Source organism: Pogoniulus pusillus, chromosome 2, assembly GCF_015220805.1.
Source record: "Pogoniulus pusillus isolate bPogPus1 chromosome 2, bPogPus1.pri, whole genome shotgun sequence".
Taxonomy (NCBI): Eukaryota; Metazoa; Chordata; class Aves; order Piciformes; family Lybiidae; genus Pogoniulus; species Pogoniulus pusillus.
The window spans coordinates 22,375,638-22,401,501 of NC_087265.1; the positions used below are offsets into that span (position 1 = coordinate 22,375,638).

Here is a 25,864-nt window from a genome sequence, read left to right on the forward strand (position 1 = left end):
CCACTAGATGATGATTACATTCTTCTCTTTCCTTCTACTACATCTTGTATCACAGTATTTCTTGCAGAAGAGCACATCACATACACACTCATAGCTGCATCAAGTACAGGGAAAACTACTACTCCAGCATCTCAGAATGGCAGAATACAAATCTGAGGGGGAAATCTAGTTTATACAAATATATTATTTTGTCTTCTGTCCAGTGTTGAGATTTCTTTTTTCTCCTTTTCAGTAGCAGTCGAAGTCAGCAAGGCTAGTTCAACAGATAAGATGTCACTTTTGCCAAAAAGCAACAAAATGGATACACGAATATCACCTGTATTACACTGTATCTCCAGCTTAATTTCAATCATTCCACTTCTATCAGTTTCGAACACAGGACTGGAAATGAGCCCCTGTGCTGCTCCACCTGCACATAGACTGGCTCAAGCCACAAAATTCTTCCTAAACATGAGTATCTATGTTAAAAAACAAGCAGCAATGTTTGGCTGCTGTGTCTTGGTTGTAGCAGCACCATCTTGTGAACAGAGAATTAAATGCGGGATGATCCTGTGAGCAAATACTGATTGAAGCCCACATTAGCAAAATAGATAGGTAATACTCTGTGTAAACAGCATAGTCAGAGGAAAAACTGCACCATGGCACAAACAGATCAATATAGGACAAGTGCAGTACATCTTTGCCATCAAATAATAGATCTCTTTGCAGAGTACATCTATCGTTGAAATTATATGCTTCATAGGTCTGCCAGAAATTAAAAAAACATGTAGCTTCTGAAACAACAAATAACACATCCCACAGGAAACTTCATCTGCTAGTGGAAGCAAATTCTACGTTGCTGGGAAAATGCCTTTACAATGATCACAGGGTTTATTGAAAGACAAAAAACATAGTTATAAAATGACTACTTCAACTTTAATCTGTGACTGCCTTGGTTATTCAGGAAATATTTTAAAGGATGAAGAAAAAAATCAGAGAATCCTTAAGGCTGGAAAAGACCTCCAAGTATTTTTTCTTACTAGCAGAGACTTTGCTAGTGGTTGAAAGACAAATGACTAAGAGGATAAAGAGAAAAATAAGAGAGAACAGCTTTCTTTGCATTTTAAATTATGTGTCTCACCTTGCCAGTAAAAACTTCCAGGTCCTCCAAGCAGCACTCTGTCCCCCTTGGAGAGGAAAAGAAAAAAAGGACCTTAAGCTCATCTAAAGAGGAGAGAACATGTCCTATGTTTATAGGAAGCAATGCCACACGTGTGTCACTGTAGCTTCACTAACCCCAATGTATTTTGTTTTTTGAAGGAACAATTAAAAATGCATCTTGCAGAATGCTAAGATAAACAATATACCTTCAGTGACTTCTCTGTTTCACCCATTTCAAACTCTAGGGAGAATTCTGCTGTTCCAGCAGACCCTTCCACCCACAGAAATCTAAGACAACAAAAGGACAAGTAGGAGAACACTTTGAGGCGCCTACAAGGAAACCATCACACATTTTTAGGCCAGTATTGAAAACCAGCTTCAACTTCTGTCCCTGCCATTTTCTCTAACTTGCCTTTAGAAAAGTTTAATTGAGAAAAGCTACGATGTAACTCCCTCATTCCATATTCCTTGGTGCTACTGCCATCCATTTGATGAAACCACAACCACATGAGCTATCCCAGTGCTGGGAATTTTCTTCCGAAGTATTGAATTGGTCCACAGGCTTTGCTGCGTAATTAAGCCACTCTTAAAAAACTCACATATTCACCACTCAGAAAAATCTTGGTCAGAGATTTGGAGATGTCTTCCACCCAGGCTTGCCCACTCAGCTAGGATTTTGGATTAGAGCCCAAGGTTGGTTTTAACTGGGGCTACAGTCTGCACAGTAAGCCTGAGGGGTACACACAAAGTAAGTCACTCACAGTCCTATAGTGAACTTGGTATATTTCCTCTGTCTTCAGGCAAAGAGGGAAGGGATATGACCCAATCACAACATGTGAGGAACCAAAAGAACTGCCACATCACCAATAGGACTTGTGTGGTCTTATCATCATGTCCAAACCACACTGAAGAATATAAAAAACTACAGTGAACTCTCAGATTTGTGCACGGTGGTACTGTGCTTGGATTTACAAAGCAGTGGTGAATTAAAAATCAACAAATAAAAACTCACAAAAAAACCCCAAACAACTGCAGAGAGCAGGGAGAACATGGAAGTAGAAGAAACATAGACAGTAAAAAAAGGAAAAGCCTACTTCTGCTAGCAGAGGAGGGAAATAAAACATAGTTCACAAAAACATTGTTCACCAGGTCTTCAGCAGCTCAAGAAGTAATGCTCTCTGTGCACCAATCCCTTGAAAACACATCTCTAAAATCCTGCCTACTGCAGTTTGTTTCACTCGAAGCCTAGCTACAACAGCACTATGGCATGAGGCTGGAAAACCAGATCATTTGTTCAAGTGATGATTCCCACAAGAGGTGAAAGCATGTCGCTGTCAAAATGTAGGAAGAAAGAGGTTCATAACACCCAAGTGATCTGAAGTTATTGTTGGTTATTTACAAGGATGTGTTTGAGCTGAGGGAGCTGGGGCTGTTTAGTGTGAAAAAGAGGAGGCTGAGGGGAGACCTCATGGTTGTCTACAACTACCTGAAGGGACATTGTGGAGAGGCTGCTGCTTGTCTCTTCTCATAGGCAACTGGAGACAGAAAAAGGGGGAATGGCCTCAAGCTGTGACTGGGGAGGTTTAGATTGAACATTAGGAAAAAGTTTTTTACGGAGAGAGTGGTCAGGCACTGGAATGAGCTGCCCAGGGAGATGGTGGAGTCACCCACCCTGGATGTGGTGCTTAGGAATATGGTTAAAGGTGAATCTTGTAGAGTAGGGTTACAGGTTGGACTTTGTGATCCTGAGGAGCTTTACTGACCTGGATGTTTTTGTGATTCATAGGGATTTTTTTTTTTTTCTCCCCAGGAATGGTAGCTCTCATTTACTGCCATAACAGCTATTCCAGTATGTGGTCTGCATCAGGGTGTTTGTTAGCTAGCAGCTTTCTGCTACCTGGTAGGACTTGAGAAAGACTCACATACCTTTGTAAAGTCAATGCTGAATCCACCTTGACAAAACCCCTGTCCATCTGCATCAATAGTGGCTACAAAACACAATTGAGAGAAAAGTGAGAGAGAAATAAATAACATAAACATTATCAATAATAATTCTGTGGATACTTTCCAATGCATCTCCCTAGATAGCCTTGTACTGCTCAACTTGAAACTCAGAATTTTTTTATCATAAACCAACATTTCCCTTTATGAAGAACTCACAACCAGATGCTGTAACAATTTTAGGGTTAGCTCTGGAGACTTTCAGAACCTGCCTGGATGCGATCCTGAGCAACCTGCTCTGGCTGTCCTTGCTTTAGCAGGGGTTTGAATTGGATAATCTCCAGAGTGCCTTTCCAAACCCTAACATCCTGTGGTCCTAACACACATATGACATGAACATATGTTCTAACCTAATATGAAGTCAACAGCAACTTTCTATTCCTTTGTATTTAATTTTTAAGAGTTTGGAGAAAAATATTTGACTTTATCCAGGATATGAGTTTTGGTATGGAATAAAAATCCGAAAGATACACAGCTGTAACCTGTTTCAAATATTGGCTTAGAACAGAAGAAAAAGTCATCTCTGGCTGAAAAGTTGTCAACCCACTGAGACTCACCCTAGCAAAAACTGTTATGGCTGAGTTAATCTGACACAGCTCCAGAGTGGAAATGTTGAAACCATCTTACCTAGAAGTACGGCAGCTTAACTAGCATGATTTATTTTAATATACATTTAACTACTTCTTGTGTTGGACTGTGCTGTAACTCCTTCCTGCTGTTCACCAAGGATTTTCAGCAAATAAAAATAATAAATAAGCCTGGCCTCGACATTGAACTTTTAGACTTCTATATTTTAAAACAGGGTTTACGCCTGTGAATAATCCACTGACTCAACAACATGATAGGAATGCAAAGTGTTATAAAATGAGGTTCAAAATGCTCAAGCACAAACTACTACAACTACCTGAAAGGAGGCTGGAGTGAGGTGTTGGTCTCTTCTAACAAGAAACTACTGATAGGATGAGAAGAAATAGGCTTAGGTTGTGCCAGGGGAGGTTTAGGTCAAACATGAGGAAAAATTTCTATCCTGAAAGAGGGGTGAAGCATTGGAAAAGGCTGTTCAGGAGGTGGTAGGGTCACCATCCCTGAAGGTGTTCAAGAAGCATGCAGATGCGGTGCTTCAGGATATAGTTTAGTGATCATGGTAGCAGGGTTATGGTTGGACTTGATGACCTTAAATGCTTTTTCCAACCTTAACGATTCTATAATTAAACCAAGACATTGCTACATACACAAGCATATATGAAAATCAGAGATCCCACTTGTGCAAAGCCTTGTCTTCTAAAATGAGCTTTCCCTTTAAAGAATTTGAATAACAATAACTAAGTTGCAGAAAATTCTTGAGTTGGTCTTTGAAGAAGCCCTTGCTACATAGTTTTGCTCAAGGGATTACTACAGTAACAGTGCACTCAAAAACAGAAATCCTCGATTCAAATGATATTTAGCTCTAAGATTTTACCCTGGCCTGAAGTAGAGGAAACAAGGTCTGCATCCTGAGCAACAGGTGATGGAGAATTCAGATGTTTGGATCTAGCTTTGGGGCTTTTCTGTCTGATATGAGGCTACACATGGAAAACAGAAATCCCTGCAGAACGTGCTGCTTCTAACATACACAAAATATAACACATGAAAAATCCCAAAGAGAAAAGTAATGAAGTGCTTTACACCTACTTGACCTGCAGGGTGCATATTCCACAGATTTTGATCCAGCAAGCAGGTAACAAGTTCCTACAGGCTCTCTCTCTTGTTTCGTTTCAGTTCTCCAGTGGTACAAGGGGGCACAGGCCTAAGGAAGAACACGAGACAGTGAGGAAACAAAGTCTTCTTCAAAATGCTCGGGGGCACAGCATACTACAATGGCATTCCAATTTTCCATAGAACAGTAACAGAACCAAATCTTGGGAGATGTGTCACGTGTTATTAGAAAAGATTTGTACTATCAGTACTGGGGCAGGAGTATCACCAGTTTGCATTTTCAGAAGTACCCTATTTATCACAAAAACTTCAGATACAATATTTTCTTAAAGCAAGAGCTAGAAAGAGTTCATCAAGACTTTATGATACTTTCTGACAATCTCATTCTACTACTTTCCTTAAAGCCAGAAAGAATACTACACCCCTTGTCTGCAAACAGCTAAGACAAAGCTTAACCAATACATTCCAAAGAGAAGTCACATTCAGACTTTGTTTAAATTCTGAGTTACCCAGATCTTTCACATCTTCTCCACCACAGTATCCCATTATTGAGACATCTGAAAGGCATTGAAAACCTACCAGAATCTTATCATTTTTTGATCTCACAGAAGCTCCAAACCACTGATGAGATTTAAATTCCAGTGGATCATCGGGAGCAAAATCTCTGTTGCCTAGAAAGAAATTAAAGAAAGAAAAATAGTTGCACAGGAAATTGTACACTAAGAACAAATAAACAAACAAAAAAAAGCTAAGTCATTGGTTTAAGTGAGTACAAAATTTAGCACAAAACAGTGACAGGGAATGTCATGCAAATAGGTTTTGAAAAAGATTCAGTATATGCAAAAAGAGATGGACAAACAAATATTTCTGCATTAGTACAAAACTGATTTGTTGTAGGAGAGCAAAGTTTATAGCATCCTTGACAGCAAGACAGTAAATGGCTCATATTTCAGATACTTGACTTTCACGTCAGATTACAGCACCACTCAAGAATCAGTGCCAAAGCCAAGCTAGGACCAGTGCTTCTGGAAGAAACACTGCCCTGGTTAAATTATGTGAGCTTGGGCTACAATCAAGACAGAAATTCTTCTACTTTTTTACCAAGTATTACCATCTGTATTCTGAATGTCACTGGAGTCACAGAATTCTGCAACCTGCATGCTGACGAGCTAGTCAAGTGAAAGAGCATTTAGGAACAGGAATAACGGAGAGTTTTCCATACAGAACAGTAATGATAATCTGCACTGGTGTCTGCATGTCAACTGTTCAGTGACACAGGCTGCGAGAAGCAACCTACAAGCATTGTTTCTTCAATTGCAAATGTTAAAATCTCTGAATTATCCAGTGTCTCTTAGGAACTTTCCTTGGAATAATGAGGGAGACTTTGCCAGCCTAACGAGAAAGTAGATGTAACACCCTGGAAGACAGCTTTCAAAAGTCACCTAACTTGCTGGCTTCCAGTGCTAATGCTAAAGGAGTCAGTATGGTCAACTTCCATACCTCCCTGCCACAGACTGCTGGGGCAATCCTCAAACCCCACCCCACTATGAATCACAGACCTGTGGCCACTTGAATCAACACTTACCTGCTTGTCTTACACCTTGTAAAGAATTGTTTTGTCTTGAGAAACTGTGTTACTTCCCTTAGGAAAATCCCATGAGAAGGATGACAAAAGCTGTTCTTATCTGCAGAGTCAGCCAAAGCAACTACCTGGGCAATTTCTGTCTTAGATTAGAGAGCTATAAAGAAATCAAAGCCAACTCCACAGTGTCAAAGAGAACTATTGTAGTTTTCTTCTAATTTCATCAAAGCTAAAAGTCCCCACTTCCTTCTGTCACTCCCTCCTCCACTCTCTCAATGAACCGGTACTTGATAAGGAGCATATATGCACAGATTTCTGTATGCTACAAGGTTTACACTGTTACCCTTGCACAGAGAGAAATGTAGTTGAAGACCTCCAAGTCACCTTCTGATGGTACAGAACACTAACACAGGTCAACATGTTGTCTGAGTAACCAACTGTCTCTTGCACACTCCAAAAACCCCTGGTTTATCATTGTGCTTGTTTGAGGCTAACTGCAATACTTTAATGAGAGAAATTAGATCACTGGCTGTGAAAAGAACGCAACAGTGATGTCTGTTTCACTCATTAGTTTTGCTTAGGCGTATAAAAAACAGAACACAAAGATAAAGTCAGTCTGTGGCAGTCTGCCTGTGGTATTAACTCCTCTGCCTAGATCTGCATAGCTCAAACTAATCAATCTTTTTCTAACACCTCTTGCCACCCTTTTCCAGCTCACCCTGCACATAAGAGCGATCCCAGGATAAGGGAGAGGACTTGGAAACAAGGAAGAAGGAGGGGAGTGGGTTTTGAAAGCCCATGTAAGCACGTAATCATGCAAAGCTATAAATACAGTTTCATTCATTAACTTTCAGATGACATAGTTTAGTCTGGGTGAATTCCTAACCTTGGGGGAGGGTGGGTAATTCCCAAACCAGCACAGTCATCATCAGCTTTGACTTACTCCACCCAAAACCAGTTCTGCTCAAAGGATGAATTTGCGTGGCTCGAGTTAGGTTCAGATGAAGGCTCCACAAAGAGAGGCAGCAGTTCATGTTTGCTCCTGTCTGTGCGTTCCTCCTGACTGTCTCTTTCCTTGGCACTACCACCTTTGGTTACGTAGTCACATCAGGAACAAATTAAGTATGAACCTTATTTAAAAAAAACAAACAAACAAACATTCAACTGGATCGGAGACCAGCCCAGCTGACTGCATGTGAAGGGAAGTAGTGCTGACCTTCTGAGAAGACACAAACATATGGCTGCAGAACTACATCCCTTTTGGCAGCATCAGGGACTTAAAATTGGTTCACTCTGCTAGTACCCACACCCAAAGTTACACAGCCCAGAAAAACAGACTTGGTTTCTACCCTCTATTTGTGTAGCTACTCTCCAATACGAAGAAATCTCTCAGCTTTCCTTACCAAATAAAGGCTTAAATATAGAAGTAAAGAACAGTTATAAGATGGCATCCTGCACCTTTCTCTGCTGTTGGATACTAACATCTAGCGACAGGACTAGGGGAAATGGATCCAAGCTAGAGGAGAGTAGATTTAGATTAGACATTAGGAAGAAGTTCTTCACCAAACACTCAAGCAGGTTGCCCAGGGAGAAAGAAGCTGGTAGAAGCCCCATCCCTGGAAGTTTTAAGGCCAGGTCGGATGAGGCTCTGGGCAACCTTATCTACTGGAAAGCGTCCCTGCCCCTGACACTGGGGTTTGAACTACATGATCCTTGAGGTCCTTTCCAATCCTGACAATTCTGTATCTATGACTAAACTGAGAGGCAGTGTAGCAATTTTATAGTGTAAAGCAGAGTCGTGTTGTGCTAGCTACTCTAAAAGCACCTAGACTTCAAACTCTCCATGTAAGTTTAAAAGAGTAAGCAGGAAGTAGAAAGAACAGTCATGTTGCAACAGCAGGAAAGCAGCCAGAGTGGTCAGCAATCTCATTTTATCACAGGGTTAAGGAAATGAGCTCCTTTGGGTTTTGGCTGAATGCATCAGCTGAGACAGCACAAAGCAATAAAACAAGACAGAGCACCCATCGCTGGTGCTATGTGCCTACAGTCCATGGTGACTGCACTGTGGAAGAGGGGAAACCAGTAGTTTAACCAACAGATGCTGCCAAAACAGCCCTTCTCTGCTTTTGCCCTGGGCATTCTTGCGCTGCAAGCACTGCTTCCTCCCCTCAAAGAAGAATTAATGTCCAGGACAGCAGCAATAAAAAAGTCTTCCTCAAGTTTAAGGGAATAAAATTGTATCCACAATAATGAAAAAGGGCTGGTTCAGCAACAAATTGAGGATAACTTTAGAAACCTGTCTTTGACTTTTAACAGGTAAACATCTAGGCGTTAAGATATAGTCAAAAGCTGGCATGTAAAACCCCCCAAATCTCCCAATCAGAAAGCAAATGAATGCGACCCCAGGTTAAGTTCCAAATGTAATTTATTAATATTCCAAAAGTAGTTCAGTAATTTCCAAAGGTGACGACTTCAGAAGTTGTCATAATTTCTGAAGGCTTAAATAATAAATTAGAAATGCTTATCCTTAAAAAAGCCCCACCACCTACTAAAACAAGTCCCAGGAAAAGTCTGGCTAAATAAATCTCAGTGTACATTACTATAGCAAAAATATTTTATAAACATAAATATTTTATAAACACAGTGAAATTGTGTAACATCACTGCAGCTGCACATGAATGTAAACCACAATCTGCCACGAGGTTAATCATGCATACAAAGCTTCTGGAGACTCTCTAATTAGGGAGTCTTGAGAATAACAGAATCACAGAGACATTCAGGTTTGAAAAGCCCTTCAGGATCACCAGGTCCAACAAAGAACCCTACTCTACAAGGTTCACCCTAAACCATATCTCCAAGCATCACATTCAAATAACTTAAACACATCCAGGGTTGGTGACTACACCACCTCCCCGGGCAGCCCATTCCAATGCCTGACAACTCTTGCTGGGGGAAATTGTTTCCTAATGTCCAATCTAAACCTACCCCTCAGCCTCCTCTTTTTCACACTAACCACCCCCAGCTCCCTCAGTCACTCCTCATAATATTTATTCTCCAGGCCCTTCCCCAGCTTTGTTGTCCATCTCTGCATTTGCTCCAGAAGAGGAGCAGATGCTGTTCAGCATGCAACTGGCTGTACCAACGCAAAGTGCATTTAAGACATAAAGGCTAAGAGCCCTGGGGCTTGGAGAGGAGAACACTGAGAGAGGTCTATAAATATCTCAGGGCTGGGGGTCAGGAAGGACGGGACAGGAACAGCCTCTGCTTGCCACTTGCACCCTGGGACAGCACAAGGAGCAATGGATGTAAGCTGCAGCACACAAAGTTCCACCTCAACATGGGGAAGAACTTCTTGACTGTAAGTGTCCCAGAGCACTGGCATAGGCTACCCAGAGAGGCTGTGGAGCCTCCTTCTCTGGAACTTTTCCAACCCTGTCTGGATGTGTTCCTGTGTGACCTGCACTAGAATTTCTGGTCCTGCTCTGGCAGGAGAGTTGGATTCAATGATGTCCAGAGGTACCTTCCAATCTCTAACAGATGTGATCCTGTGATTGATGAGAAGCTCACCATGAGCTGGCAGTGAACTCACACAGCCCAGAAGGCAAACCATATCCCGGGCTGCATCAAGAGCAATGTGGTCAGCATGTCAAGAGAGGTGATTCTGTACCTTTTGAGACCCCCATCTTGACTATTGCAACCAGTTCTGGTATCCCCATCATAAAAAAGGCATAGAACTGTTGGAATGAGTCCAGCAGAGGGCTACAAGGATGATTGAAGGGCTAGAGAACCTCTGCTGAAGTTTTTCAGCCTGGAGATGAGGTTTTTCAGCCTGGAGCTGAAGGAAAGTAGATTTAGACTAAATTTTATGAAGAAGTTCCTCAGTAGGAGGGTAGTGATACTTTGGAACAGGCTGCCAAGAGTGGCTGTGGACGTCCCCTCCATGGAGGTGTTCAAGGCCAGGTTGGATGAGGCTTTGAGCAACCAAGTCTATCTGCCCATAGCAGCAGGGTTAGTGTAGATGATGTCTGAGGTCCTTTCCTGCCTAAGCCATTTTATGTTTTTTTCAGTAAAAAAAATGGGAAACCACAACTAGACCAAAAAAACACCTTTAGTCATTCAAGGTTCCCCAAGTAAACAGATTATTAGCCTTTCCCTTAGGTCCAGAAGCAAAACTAATGTTCTCAGAAAATCTGGAAAACACCCTGTCATCAAAAATTCCCTTGCTTTAAGTGAGAAACCATTTGGGTTTCTCTTCCTCACTGGAAAAAATAAACATAAAGAACACTTAGAAATGAAGCAAATCAGAGTTAGCTAAGGTTTTAGCTAAATAAAAGTAGATTTGTTACAGGATGATACAGGACTGACTTCAGCATTTCTGTGTTTTGGCACAAAGAAAGAACTCAACATTATTATCACTGGATCATGGTATAATTTTTCAGTGGTAGTTAAAAAAAACAAACCTTAGAATCATAGAATTGTCAGGGCTGAAACAGACCTCAAAGATAGTCTAGCACCAACCCCCCTACCATGGGCAGGGACACCTCACACTAGATCAGGTTGCTCAGAGCCACATCCAGCCTGGCTTTAAACACTTCCAGGAATGGGGCTTCCACCACCTCCCTTGGTAACCTGTTCCATTATCTCACTACCCTGATGGTTAAGAACTTCTTCCTAACATCCAGTCTAAACCACAGAATAAAGAAGGGACCTCCAGAGATCGAGTCCAACCTCCTTGCAAAGGCAGGATTCTCTATGATAGTTCACACAGGAATGCATCCAGGTGGGTTTTGAAAGTCTCCAGAGAAGGAGACTTCACAGCCTCTCTGGTTTTGCTCTATTCCCCCTAATCCTGTTACTATCTGACCTTCTAAAAAGTCCCTCAGCAGCTTTCTTGTAGCTCCCTTCAGATACTGGAAGGCCACAACAAGGTCTCCTTGGAGCCTGAACAGCCCCAACTCTCAGTCTGTCCCCATAGGAGAGGTACTCCAGCCCTTTGATCATTCTCATGGCCCTTCTCTGGACACATTCCAGCATGTCTAAACCTTCCCCCACACAAAGAATCATAGAATCAACCAGGTTGGGAGAGACCTCCAAGATCATCCAGTCCAACCTATCCCCTAGCCCTAACCAGTCAACTAGAACATGGCACTAAGTGCCTCACCCAGTCTTTTCTTGAACACCTCCAGGGACAGTGCCTCCACCACCTCCCTGGGCAGCCCATTCCAATGCCAATCACTCTCTCTGACAACAACTTCCTCCTAACATCCAGCCTATACTTCCCCCAGCACAACTTGAGACTGTGTCCCCTTGTTCTGTTGCTGGTTGCCTGGGAGAAGAGGCCAACCCCCACCTGGCTACAATGTCCCTTCAGGTAGTTGTAGACAGCAATGAGGTCACCCCTGAGCCTCCTCTTCTCCAGGCTAAACAACCTCAGCTCCCTCAGCCTCTCCTCATAGGCTTTGTGTCCCAGACCCCTCACTAGCTTTGTTGCCCTTCTCTGGACATGTTCCAGCACCTCATCATCTCTCTTGAATTGTGTGGCCCAGAACTGGACACAGTACTCAAGGTGTGGCCTGACCAGTGCTGAGTACAGGGGCAGAATAACCTCCCTTTTCCTACTGGCCACACTGTTCCTGATGCAGACCAGGATGCCATTGGCTCTCTTGGCCACCTGGGCACACTGCTGGCTCATCTTCAGCCTACTATCTATCAGTACTCCCACCACGGCATCAAGTGCCTCTATTAAACAAAGCAAACAACAATACAAGCAGGGCTTAAACATAGAGGGATTTATAAAATCAGGCCAACATTTTGCTGTGCTATAGGCAGCCTGTAACAATTTTCATAGCCACTGCTGGGTTTCTCTAAATTCTCAGAAATGCCTTTAAATCAGTGCTGTCCATTTTAAACAGGCACTCCAACAGATGCATCCAGGCAATACATACTCTGTTCTGACTGGAGTTATTGAAGAAAACATAGTTTTTATACAGTACTGTTTGCCAGGATAAAGTGCAGGCACCGCAGGGACTTGGACTTGATGGGTCATTAATTCCAGGATTATGTCATTTGCCCATAGGGTATTACTTCCTATCTGTAAAAAGCAGCTTATGCCATGTTTTTTCCTTTACTCCGTCTCACTACTGCAGACATCACATGGTGATTTTCACTTAACTCTTTCACTGGGGAAAAAAAGGCTGAGGTGTCAAGTAAGCAGTGCCTTGTCTGGCAAAGTACTTTGCAGATGGGGTGGTCAAGGCTTTAAAATTTTAAACATTCACTACACAGGTGTGCTGCTGCTGGACCAACAGAACATCACCACTTCACTGTTTACAGTGCCACATGGTATTTAAGCTTATAAATGGAAATTAGAGAGGGAAAGATGAGTAGAACTCCCAGTAGAAACTGCAGAAAAAAGGGGGGAAAACCAGTCCAAGTTACCTTACAAGTATAATAAAAAGATGAAAAGTTCTTCCAGTGCTGAGTTTCTTTCAGCTATCATCTTTGGAGAAATGGCACCTTCTTTTTCCAAAGTAAACTGGCTAAACTAAGGCAATGTGGTCTGTATGATCATGTAGTGAGGTGAATTGGGAACTGGACAAAGAGAAGAAGCCAGAGAGTTGTGGTCAATGGGATGGAGGTCTGTAACTAGTGGAGTCCTACAGGGGCCAGTACTGAGACCAGTTCTGTTCAATATATTCATCAATGACCTGGATGAGGGCACAGAATGCATTGTCAACAAGTTTGCTGCTGACACCTAAAGGTTGTGCTGCCATTCAGTGAGACCTGGACAGGCTGGAGGGCTGGGCAGGGAGAAACGTGATGAAATTCAACAAGGGCGAGTGTAGAGTCTTGCACTTGGGGAAGAGCAATCCCAGGGACCACTACAGGTAGGGGACTGGCCTGTTGGAAGGCAGCAAAGGGGAAAAGGATCTGGAGGTCCTAGTTGAAGGGAGGTTGACCACAAGCCAGCAATGTGCTCTGGTGGCCAGGAAGGGCAACACCATCCTGGTCTGTATTAAAAGGGCTGTGCCTAGTAGGTCAAGAGGGATTCTCCTGCCCTTCTACTGTGCTCACATCTGGAGTACTGTGTCCATTTCTGGGCCTCCCAGTTCACAAAGGACATAGAACTGCTTAAGAGTCCAGCGCAGAGCCACAAAGATGATGAAAGGGAATGGAACATCTCTCTTATGAGCAGAAACAGAGGGAGCTGGGGCTCTGCTGCTTGGAGAAGATGGACAGATGACCTCATCAATGTTGATAGATATGTAAAGAGTGAGTGCCAGGAGGACGGAGCCAGGCTTTGCTCGGTGATGCCCAATGACAGGACAAGGAGCAATGGGTGGAAGCTGAGGCACAAGAAGCTTCATGGAAACACGAGGAGAAATTTTTTTCCCCTGTGAGGGTGACAGAACACTGGAACAGGCTGCCACGGGGGATTGTGGAGTCTCCCTCTCTAGAGATACTCAAAACTCAACTGGATGCATTCCTGTGTGATCTAGCATAGGTGATCCTGCTCTGGCAGGGGGGTTGTATTTGAAGAGCCCCTGACACTCTGTGATATGTTCCCAGTTACAGTGACAATGATGTTACCACACCACGACTGCAGTCGAGGTATAACTTGTAAGCTGCCTGCTTGCACAGCAATGAGAGAACTGAACTAAAACATTTGCTCTGATCTTTAGTGCCAGACTTGACGGAGATAATCACAAATTCAGGCAGTGAACTGATGAAGCCTGGTTCAGTGTCAGCATACTGTGAACATTTAGGAAGTTGCAAAATTTAAATAGTCACCCAATTTGCAGAATTTTCATTAAAATAAATGTCTTTGTAACTATGTCAAAGTAAGTGATGTTGACTCTCCTAGGTAAATTTCAAGCAGCTAGCTAAAAGAAAGACAAACTTTGCTGTTTTCCATTTGTCTTCCACCCAAAATCTGAGTGATTCCAACCTTTGTTAGCGAGGCAAGCGCCAACAAGTACAAGCTTATCTTGACTTGAAATTCCCCATGCTGTGAGGCAGCTGATGGTTTAGCAACCTTGGTTTAGCCACAGTGTTTAGTTAATGACTCAGTGAGAGGGGCATACAGAGCTTCCTACTATTCCACTTCATACCTACAAATCCTGCTTTTTTGCCTGGATGGTGCTGGAACAAAAGCATTTGTTCCTTTGGCCCAACAAAAGAATGATGTTTGGTTATTTTTTTCCAACCCATCATACCGTTGAGATCCAGCTACACACACGCACACACAGTGCCAACAGTATCCATGCAGGAGCCTACCTAATCACAGAAGCATGAGCAATTTTCCACTGTCAGCTATAGCAAGATCTGGAGGAGGTCTGATACATTCTGCCGTCCTCATCTGTGTTCAGAGCCCAGGGCAGGCTTCAGTTACACCCACAGTGATAAGGATAATAACCAAACTCCAAGGGGACTGAAGTAAGGATGGATCTAGTGAAAGAAAAATTAATCCCTTCTGCTGCAGCTCTAGATGCACCGCTTTACTGCTAACTAAATCCATACCCTTTGAGATGCAATCCCCATGCAGACTGCATCCCAACATCAATGAAACAGCTACCTAAAAATAAACCAGCACTTTGCCAACACATGCTATTCTCACTAAATACCAACCTATCCCACACCTCCTTATCTGTCTCCTTGTTCCATAAATGGAAGAGATTGAGCTATGAGCAACTGACTCATTTGGGCGAGTGATCAAAGCCTCCAAAAGGCAAATAGTCTCATGACACCCACTCCAGCCACAGCTTCCCAACATCAGCACATCTTATGCTGTGCAGTGCTACAGCATGAAGATGCACAAGGCAGTTAAAATAACCACTTCAAATGAAATAGGTCACAGGTGTAAATAACAATGCCAAACTGGTGGTTAAAGCTTCCATACCAAAGACTCTTATTATCTAAAATCACCCACTTGGAGATAGAAAAAAATATGTGCAAGCATACGGAGCAATCAGGAGAGCATTTTTGTAAGCATTTTCCTTTTCAGAATCTTCTTTCTGCTTTTAGAACAGATCAAAATAACCAGTCTCAAAAGAATTTAATCCAAAAACATTTCACAACAAATCATTGCTCTAAAATTACTGTGGCATGTCAAAACACATGGGAAAGGGTAAAGAGAATGGACAGTACAAGTGTCAAAGTGATACGGCTTCATGCATCTGGAGACTACACTAAATTCTTTTTCCAAAGCAATCAAAACACCACACAGAGCTGAAAACATTTGAGATGCTGTTAGTTTCTAGTATTCATCAGCTTCTGTATGTTTCCCCAGTCATGAATTCTGAGATCTGATAGATATGAAAGTAGCATGGAAAGCTTTTAGCAGAAGGGATGACAACATAGCAGAACATCAATCCCTGACGCTACATGTCTGTGAAGAGCAAAACAATTCATTGTCTGAGAAAGCAGATCTTTCTCTGCTGAAAATGAAATTCTGCTCAAGAAATCTGCAGTTCATCAGCAGAGAAAGTTTAAGTTGGTTTCTGAGCATATTTTCCTTTGTAACAGTTCACAGAGCTGTCTGTGTTGCACCAAATGATTCCAAAGGCAGGAGCTCCTGAAACAAGTCTCAGAACTGCCCTTTTTAATGCTGACAAAGAGCTGCATTTTCAGGCATCCTGTGCTGGAGCAGATAGAGGCTTTCTCAAAGTTTTCCTTAAAGAATTGTCAGGTTTTTGCAAGAATAACTTTATCATCACAAACCCTCCTCTTTCATCTTTATGAAGATTCATAGGAACACGAAGAAATGCTCTTTCCACCAACCCACTTCCCACTGATCTTGACTGATGAAGAGCCAGGACCCCATAGATGAAAAGTAAAAGAATACAATTATGCAGATTGCTTCCTTTTGGAAAACAAGCACACAGGAAACTCATTTGTTTTACATTAATTTGCTACATATTGTTCTCATGTACAGCCTGATTAACTCCAATTGGCTACAAGGGTCTCTAAAGATTTTTTTGCTGGTCAGAATGACAATAAAATATCATTTTAGAGTGATTCTGGTCTCAAATTCCATAGCTAAGTAATGGAGGTATTTATCTAAGTGTCAGACAATTAGCTAAGGGTACCCACTCTACTGTTCCAGGTATGCAAGCTGTATAACGTATAAAGAAAAACATATAGATGACTTGTTCTGCTAATAAACACATTTGACCACCCACACCACTCATTGGTTTTGTTTTCTGGCTCAGTGGGCTTTTGAGCCTTCCCCTGCAAAATAAAACCAGTAATTTTAAAAACACAGAAAAAAATAACTGAACCATCATACAAACTAAGACTAACATGAACTTTTTCAAGAACCTTTTTCCTGAGCAAGACTATAGAAACACTTTCAGCAATATGCAAGCTTTGCTGTGGTAGTCCACAAAAGGGTGTGGAAGGAGAAAAGAGGAGGCAGATGTGCCTTTAAAAAAGGCACTTTTGTCTCAAAATTTATCAGAAACAGGAAAAGAACTGCTATATTAACTGCATTCCTTTTACAGTTTACCCACAAGATATATGTTTTTCCTGGAAAAAGCTGCTAAGTAGCTGGCAGATGAAGCCAACTGCTAAGCTTTCCAAGACAGGAACCACCTCTCCAGTCAGTGTTGAACAAAGAGCAGTATCAGGGCTCAGCAAGGTGCACGAGCAGTTTGCTCACCATTTCTTTCCCAGAATATGCCCCTATTGCTACAGATTAAAACAACAATAAGAAACTAAACTTCCAGTCACTAAACTATCTGGAGTGGAGAAGGGTTAAGAATGAAGACAAATATTTTCCCACCCTTGTGGGTTTTGGTCATTTGAATGTGCAACATAAAACACCTTGCACAGGAAAAGATTTACTGATATTGTTTATGCTTGGGACAATTTCCAGGACTACAGTATCTTGAGAAAGTGAATTTCTCCTGCTTCTTTTCCTGGAGAAATGCAGTCTCCTACACATTCCAAAACTGTGACAGTTAATTGACACAGAAAGGAGGAAAAAATCCCAAGTATTTTATATAATGCAACTGAAATTGTGGCAGTGCTGTGGCAACTGCAGCAAGAAGTCAAGATAGACAGGAGCACAAGTACTAAAAACTTTGGTTCTGTGACAGTGGCAAATTTAGCTTCTGAATTAACAAAGCAAACAGGAATAAGGAACTTTTTTATCAGATCTAATTCCATCCAGATTTGCAGGATAACCCCTTAGAGTAAGAGACACAAGCAATAGTGTGTGTGTGAGTGTCAGCAAAAGCTGCATGCAAATGAACTTGCTCTGGTGGTTGGGTCCTTTTTCAACTTTAACCTTTACGTGCTCCTAAAAGCCAAAAACCAGCCTGAAAGACACTCAAAAACCTTTCCAAGTAAGTTTCCTCTAAATTCTGGCCACACATGCACAAACACGTGCAGAACATTGCTCTTTGCACCCCTGAATCCAAGGGTGGTTTCTTCCACATGCATTTGTTAGGCAGTTCTCATATAGTCATAACTAAGTTAAATCAAAGCCAACTGATGTCAATGCTAAATGGCTCCAAAGCCAAACAGTGGAGCATCTTTACACTTGGGAAGTGTTAATGTGTGATATAAATATTTTGCCTTCCAGAGTCACCATGTATACCAGAACATCAAAAGCAGCTAGCATGATATGCACTGAAACATACGCAGAAGGGCAGAACCCCCTTCTCCTCTGCAAATAGACTGCCCTTTGAAATGAGAATATATGCTGGAGAGCAACAGTGAGAGAACACTCTCTGTTCTGGTCAACAGGTTAAAAATTGTCATTAAAACCCTTTAATAAGGGGTTTTGAGTTACAGGCTGGTTGGGAGGGCATGCAAGGGAGAGGAATACATCTATTTTCAGTATGAAAGCTATGCAAGTTCCACCAGTGGACTCCTACTGCCCAGCTCCCCTCCTGAAGGAGCTGAGCTGTCATGCACAGGAAGAAACAAACCAGTAAGTTTGGTACTATCAGAAACTCTAAGCTTCACAAGTTATCACTTTCCTCCAGAGAAGCTGGGGTGAGGGTAAATGCAAGTAACAAGCAACGCTGCAATAAAGCAAGGTCTTGAGCAACATCACAGATCACCATAAAGCAGCTCAGTACCTTCTCTCATGGCCTACCTAATAGCTGTTGCATTTGTCTCATATAAATGACCACACTTTTGTGCCAATGCAGTATTTAAGCCAAAAGCAAGTGTTGGAAAATAAAACCCAACTCCGTATGTAGTCATTGCTGTGCAGCTGAGCTCAGTGTGGCCTTTGTATAGTGAGGAAAAGAACCCATAAAGCCTGAACAAAACCAAAACTAAAAATGCTTAATAAGAAAAAATAGTAACAGAGAGGGAACAAAACCTCTTGCTTCCTGGATGTCTGTAAAACTCTCCTCACAGCTATTTGTGATACAGCCACAAGAGGAGCAGAAAAACACAGCCCCACACACTCAGAACAAGACTTGTCTTCCCTCCATTCCCTTGCTACATTGGCAGCCCAGAAACACAGCCTCTTCTTTGCTCTCAGATTCTGAGCCTTGGCCTGGTCCAGGACCTGCCAGCTATGCTGCATGACACAAGGAAGCAGGAGAAAGGAATAGGAGTCTGTCTTATAGGAGTTACAATTTTGCAGCTCCACACAGGGAGTTTGGCACCCACAGGTAAAGAGAAAAAACACAAGCACTAGTGTTCTCATGATTGCCACAGGTCAGATTTGTCACTAGCTGTAAACAATCAGAAAAGAACTCTGAAGAAACCCATCTAATTAACTATGTAGAACCTGTGCTACTTTGCCTATGAACAAAACAGCTAAATAATCTAGGAGGGAAAAAATAATAATCTGCCTTGTATTGCAAGGCTAAGCAGTACCTCTAGAATTACAAATCACATGGCACAAGTCTTGAGGTAGTGATCTAAGAACCTGAAATCTTGCAGAGGTTCTGTTTAGCCATCTACACAACACATTTTCTCATCAGCACCACCAATGAGCACTCAAATCTTCTGCTCCCTATACCCTGCCAAGGAAAGCACAGGTCTCCCCTGACCCCTGTTAACCTTATGAGGTAGGTAGGATCAGGAAGAAGGGGGAGTTTACACTGTACTGGCAGTAAGGCATTGTTATAACAACATATGGCATCAAACATTGTATTATGCATGAAGAAAAAGACATTTTATATTGTCTCAGTGCATTTATTATTTTATTATGCTGCAGTACAATGTCCCTTTTCACCCAGAGAATAATTGACAAATGCATTACTTCCCAATTCATTGCCACAAAGCTGGAATGAGTTAAAATGCGCCTGAAAGAAATCCTCTTAAGCCATCAGGTCCTACTAGTTTTACTGTTGCATTTCAAGTGATTAATGTGCCCAGTACTTAAAGGCAAATGATAAGCAAAACAGTGTTTGTTTTCCCAGTTACATATACCTTGAGCACAGGCATGCAGCAACACAGCATGGACCCTATTCTGCCTGGCGTATGTAAAAGCTTCACACAAATGGGCACCATATAAATGGATACATACACTGCAATTCCCACTGCAGGACACACCTAGAACCTCCCCAGGGTGGATCATCTTTCCCTATCAGAAGTGTTTTGATTATTTTATAAGTAGCAATCATTAATTAGGGGCAACTAGAATCTTTTGAACCAAACAAACACCGCATTTGTGTTCTAGTTAGCAACGAGTCTGAAGCAAAATAAAAAAAAAATAATTAGAATTAAAACCAGTTTTTGCTGTCATGCACTGCTGCAGACACTTTTAAGCTTAATAGATATCTTAAGTAATCTGGCAGAAAAGTTCCTGCTGAGCAAAGTAGAGTCTGATGACAAACTCAGGTTGTGTGCCAGAGCCAGAGTATCAGGGGTTGGAAAGGACCTTGAAAGATCATCTAGTCCAAGCCCCCTGCCAGATCACAGGATGTCAGAGGTTGGAAAAGACCCAAAGAGATCAAGTCCAACTCCCCTGCCAGAGGAAGACCACACAGTCTAGCTCAGGTCACACAGGAACACATCCAGACAGGCCTTGAAAGTCTCCAGAAAAGGAGACTCCACAACCTCTGGGAAGCCTGTTCCAGTGCTCTGTGATCCTTGCAGTGAAGAAGTTACCCCTTACATAGATGTGGAACCTCCCATGCTGCAGCTTCCATCTATTGCTCCTTGTCCTAACCCAGGGAGCAAGTGAGCAGAGCCTGTTCCCCCTCTCCTGAGACCCCCAGCCCTCAGATATTTATAAACATTTATTAAATCCCCTCTCAGTCTTCTCTTTTCCAGATTAAACAGCCCCAGGTCCTTCAGCCTCTCCTCATCAGGCAGCACTCCAGTCCCCTAATTATCCTCGCAGCCCTCTGCTGGACCTTCTCCAGCAGATCCCTCCCTTAAACTGGAGAGCCCAAAAATGAATGCAGTACTGAAGACAAAGTCTCACCAGGGCAGAGTAGAGGGGGACACGAAGTGTGCACCATTAAATACTTTGTGGGTTGTTTTGTTGTTTGTTTGGTTTTTTTTTTTCACACCAGAGAGCTGCCAACACAATGTTTTTCAGAAAAACAAATGGAGATTGATTGCAGAAATCTGGACTCCAGCATTTTGTGGTATGCCTTGACAATAGAAGAAATTCTCCACTGTACCACATGTGACATGCAAAAGCTGCATAAATCTAATAGCCTTTAGACTGCCAAGTCCAAATACCAGCAGAGGCAAGAATGAATTATAAGCAAATAGACTACAAAGGCACAGGTGCTTCCTTTCACCTGCCACATGGATCTTGCTAATCAACTCCCATGACACGGAAAGGTTTTTCCACTGCCCTGAAACATGCTGTGGAAAACAGGATTCAGCACCAAATGGCTGAAGCAGGAAAGCACATGCAGGGCACTCTCATACGACCTGCCACAGCCTGTGGAAATCACTGTGTGTACTAGAGCATGAAGGCTGAGGGCAGCGCTTCACGTCAGCATTGCTGCTGCTCAGATTTAGCATACTTCAGAAATGGGTAATGCCTCTGACCTGAGGCACCCTGAGTGCTGCCCTCATAAGCGTTCACAAATACTATGAAGCTACATCCGAGGGGAAGAGCAAAAAAACAAACCAAAAGAAAATAACCCGCAGCCAAAACCAAACCAATCAACCAAAAAAGGCATTTTTAATTCATTCTGAAGATTATCATCCCTTTTCCAGGTTCAATTTCTGATTATTTCTACCTATTCCATCTTTGCTGATATTAAAAAGTATCTTGCCTCCCATGCCAAGTTCTTAACAGGCAATAAACTCCTTGGAGGTTTATTGAGAATTAGAATATTAAATGTTTCAGGATTGCTGAGTAGAGGAGACATAATAAATAGGTGAAAATAAAATAAAGACTAATGTATGATCAATGCAGGCTTTCAAGCACATACCAATGACAACAGAAATCTGAAAGACAGAACACAGGGGAAAAAAATTAAAAACAACAGAAAAGCAGATCCTGATTAGCTATGAGTCTGAACCCAGCTGCATTCACATCAACCAAGAATCAGAATCCCTTCTGCTCTCACAGACACAAATTAGAGTACAGACCTCATCTCCCCTTGCAGCAAGTTACCTGTGGAGTCAAATGCAATCGGCTGGCAGTTTCTGTTTGAATTCCAGCTACATTTTAGCACCTGTCCTCCTTCTACGATGTTGTGCTGAGTTGTGTTTGCTTTTGGAGCTCCCACCAGAAGAGATACCCTGCAGAAAAAAAGAAGAAATAAGACAGAGGTTTTTACAACTGAGGTACAGGTGTTACTTTATGACATCAGAAGAGTTAGCGAAGCAAAAGTCTCACCTACTCAAATCTAAATCTGACTAGAACTGCTTTGACTTTCGAAGAAAGTTAGGTTTTGGGTCCTTCTTTCCTGCAAGCAAAAGCAGGCAACCCCCCACACCATTTGCCACAAAGAAAAGAGAAAACTAAATCATTCTGTCCTACTAAAAACTGTATTTAGAATGAGACAAACATCTTTTACATTTTCCTTTTTTCATTCAAAACCACACATGTACTCAGCGGAAGAGGAAACCCTGTACTTCTGCAATTGAAGAAAGTCAGCAGCTGGCAGAATTTCTGGTTAATTTTGTAAGCAAGAGCAATTCAGGGAAGTGGGTCAAAAATGGAAACAATACATAAACAAAGCATTAGTGCCCCTAAGCTCAGGATGTACTAAGTGGTGAGTCAGCCCAGTTATTTGAGTCAGCAGATGCTCTTTTAAAAGAATCTCCAAGTACCCAAATGCTGTCAAACGTGGGGTTTACATTAATGAATCTTTACTGAAATTCAGTGTACAATAAGCACTTTCTTATTAAGATCTGTTGTGCTTTTATAGATTTCTGATTGTAAGGACATGTTGAGTGAAGTCTCAACAGGAACTGCTATGAGATTATGTCCATGAGGTGGTAAAATTCAGATGCTACAAAGTAAGAAATAGGATGAATAAGAAGCCAGATCCACCAAGGATCTTAGCATCTTCCAACGAGGTTTGAAGACTGGTTGGAGCAAACGGCTATGGTAGGTAAATCAAGAGTCAAACTTGCTCTGCTTTTCACAGCCATCTCCCAGACTTTGCTGTAGTCCAGAGATAAGTTTATATTTCTTAACATATAGCACCTCATGAAAGTTCAATTCATGTGAACACCAATGTAAGCTACAAGTTTTCAGCCTGTGTGAGTTTTTGGAACCTTAAAAATGTCCTGGTGTGGACCTTGACAGAAAACTCAGGGTAGTTGAAGATCCATTTGCTTTCCTTAGCTGCCTTTCACAGACTCTCTAGATTCCCAAATCAAAAATTTCAAATGCTGCCATCTACTAAAAAATGTTCTCTCCAGTCGTTAACACAAATGCTTAAAAATAAACATCATAATGCCAAGTAAGAAAACACATTAATTGTATAATTGCAATCCATTAAATAAGCAGTAACTTTCCTCCCACTTTGCTCTTTTATCACTAGCTCTTGAGAAGCCTCCTAAATGATATACTTGTTACCAAAAAAAACCCCAAATCATTCCCATTCTAATCATACATTTGAAATCTTTCCTAAGATCAGCTTTGTGATGAAGTTCACTACCAAGATTACTAACTAAGGAATCATTCTGAAGTGCTGTAATCTCTTTCCCCAAAGGGTAAAAAAATGTATTTTCATAATTGTAGACTAAAATAAGCAGATTTTGTCATGGGTCTTTAATAATAGCATACAGGTTACTAAAACAGAAGTCTCTAGTCCACATACTTTGGAAGAGGAGGAATAAAGGGAAAATCAGCATTTTTATAGGAGTACACCAGCTGTGCTTTGATACTGCCCATCTCCTAGGTGATGCAACCACTTGACCCAAAACTGAGCCACGGACACGACTGGGAGTGCACCAACAGCCTCAGCAGCTCAGCCTCCATAGGTGTTCTTGCAGGAACAATCACTTGCCAGTGCTTTGGATGTGTCTCCAAAGGCAATTCTTCTAAAACACTGCGTGGATGAGAAACCTTTTGCAGTTGTTTTGAAGCTATGCACAGCCACTCATTATTACAGCTGTGCCTTTTGTCAGGCACCACGTCACACCCTGCCTACCACTTCAACTCCTAGATTAATTCTTCACACTGGACTTCAAGATATGCTTTATTTTGGTGTCCAGCAGGTCAAAATAGACTATGAAACAGCAGCTTGAGCATTCAAGAACTAATAATACTCCTTCCTTGTCAGGCTAGTCAACCTACATAGCTGTAGTTCAACTAAATTTACTTCCATTTCTCGTGCTTCTGTAAATGTCAGGTGACAAAAATTCAACAAAGCCACAAGAAAGGTGTGGGAACCAAGGAACACATATGACACTCAGCATGCATCAAGGTTCATTTCACTAAACAACTTTAGCAATCAAGCTTTGGAGAAGACACAGATCTGTGTCTGTATGCAAGAACTTTGGGTTATTTCAGGATGTAAAATATCTGTCTCCCTAGGCAGTAACTCAGAATTTAACAGCACTAAACCTTGTTCCCGTAAAAGTTGCACAGCAACTTCCTGCTGTGAGCTTAAATTTAAGATAAAGTACAGTATTAGGGTTTAGCTTCACAGATAGGGCTTAACTTGTCAAAAAAAAAAAAAGAAAATTCTCTTAAAATTAAGGATTCCTCCCTACTGACCTTAAGACACTAGCAATTATCAGACAGGCTTTCTCTTACAGCCATGCACTCTGGTGCCAACAATTACTATAAAATAATGGAAAGGTTCCAAACGGTGACTTCAGTGAGAGCTGGGCTGCACCATTCCTTATCACAAGAAAGTAAGTTTACTATGTAGCAGTTTCCCAGTAACTGCCTCAACACATGGTGAGCAAAAAAATGAAAGGGAGGGACACAAATAGAACCTTGTTTTTCTTTTAGTTGTAAGATTTACAGGATTAAGATAGCACCAAAAGATGTTGCAACACAAGCAAGTTAAGACAGGATGGCGTCTAATATTTGCAGGCAATACAGAAATGCAAACAAGGGTCACTAATGCACCACAAAAGGATTTACCAAAAAAGGACTTACTCAATAGCTACAGAAATAGTTTATAAAGTTTTACAAGCTAAAGATCCAGTGAGTGAGAAAATCCCTCCAGCATAATGGAAGCCAGCCGCTTTTCCAGCCTTACAATCCTTTTTTAAGATGGGAAAGGAAAATGTGGCAAAAGCCGGCTCTTCGCGTAGTCCACACTTGCCATATTCAGAGTAATTTATTCTGGCAGCACCACAACTTTGAAGTCAGTGACACGACTATACAAAAGCCTGGTGCACGCCAGTCACTGCACACTGCCTAACCGATGTTCGTAAACGAGAAAGAAGCGCACCTCCGAGTAGCACACGTGGAGAATGTTTACGTGGAACTTTTTTCTTCTGTTTTCTTCAGCAGCTCTGTGACCGGCACAGATAAAGCCTAACTCAAACACGGCACTTCTGCTGACAGCAGCCAGGCAAGAGAACAGCAGAGCCTCCCCAGCTCCACGGGACAACACCGCAGATGCCACCACACCTTCATCTCTACGCTGCACTTAGCATCACCATGACCTGCACACGCCGCAGACCCGGAGGGCTCCCCTGGGAACCCAACGATGCGGAGTTCACGCCGCGTTAGTGAGAACACCGACCGCATGGCACCCAGCCTCGCTCCTTGTGAAAGGGTCCCAGCAGCCAGAGCCTACCCTGGCCAGAAACGAGGTGCCGTCAAGTATCCGTGCTCGGCGTGGCTTCGCTGCCACGGTGCCGCTGCCTGCGCCTGCCGGGGCCCCGGTGCGGGCCCGGCCCCACTGCCCCCGGAGCCGCCAGCCCGGCACCTCCCGGCTTCATCAACACTCAGCCGGGCCGGGGCAGGCGGCTTCCATCGATAAATCACTTCTCCTCCCAGAGCCGTCCGCTCGGATGCTCACACGGGTGCTGTTCCCGGCCCCTCCATCGCCATCCTCCGGGCCGGCCGGACTCTCCCACAGTGCC

At 42.4% G+C, this 25,864-nt stretch overlaps 1 protein-coding gene across 1 annotated transcript in view; it reads right to left on the bottom strand.

Moving 5' to 3' along the window:
- ITGAV (integrin subunit alpha V) overlaps positions 1-25,864 on the bottom strand; it is a 70,836-nt gene that overhangs the window by 44,428 nt on the left and 544 nt on the right. Inside the window, exons 2-6 of the mRNA XM_064158201.1 lie at positions 21,975-22,102; positions 5,416-5,507; positions 4,813-4,927; positions 3,067-3,128; positions 1,121-1,166 (exon numbers count right to left, since the gene is read on the bottom strand). Coding sequence (XP_064014271.1) covers positions 1,121-1,166; positions 3,067-3,128; positions 4,813-4,927; positions 5,416-5,507; positions 21,975-22,102 — 443 coding nt within the window. The remainder of the gene's footprint in view (positions 1-1,120; positions 1,167-3,066; positions 3,129-4,812; positions 4,928-5,415; positions 5,508-21,974; positions 22,103-25,864) is intronic.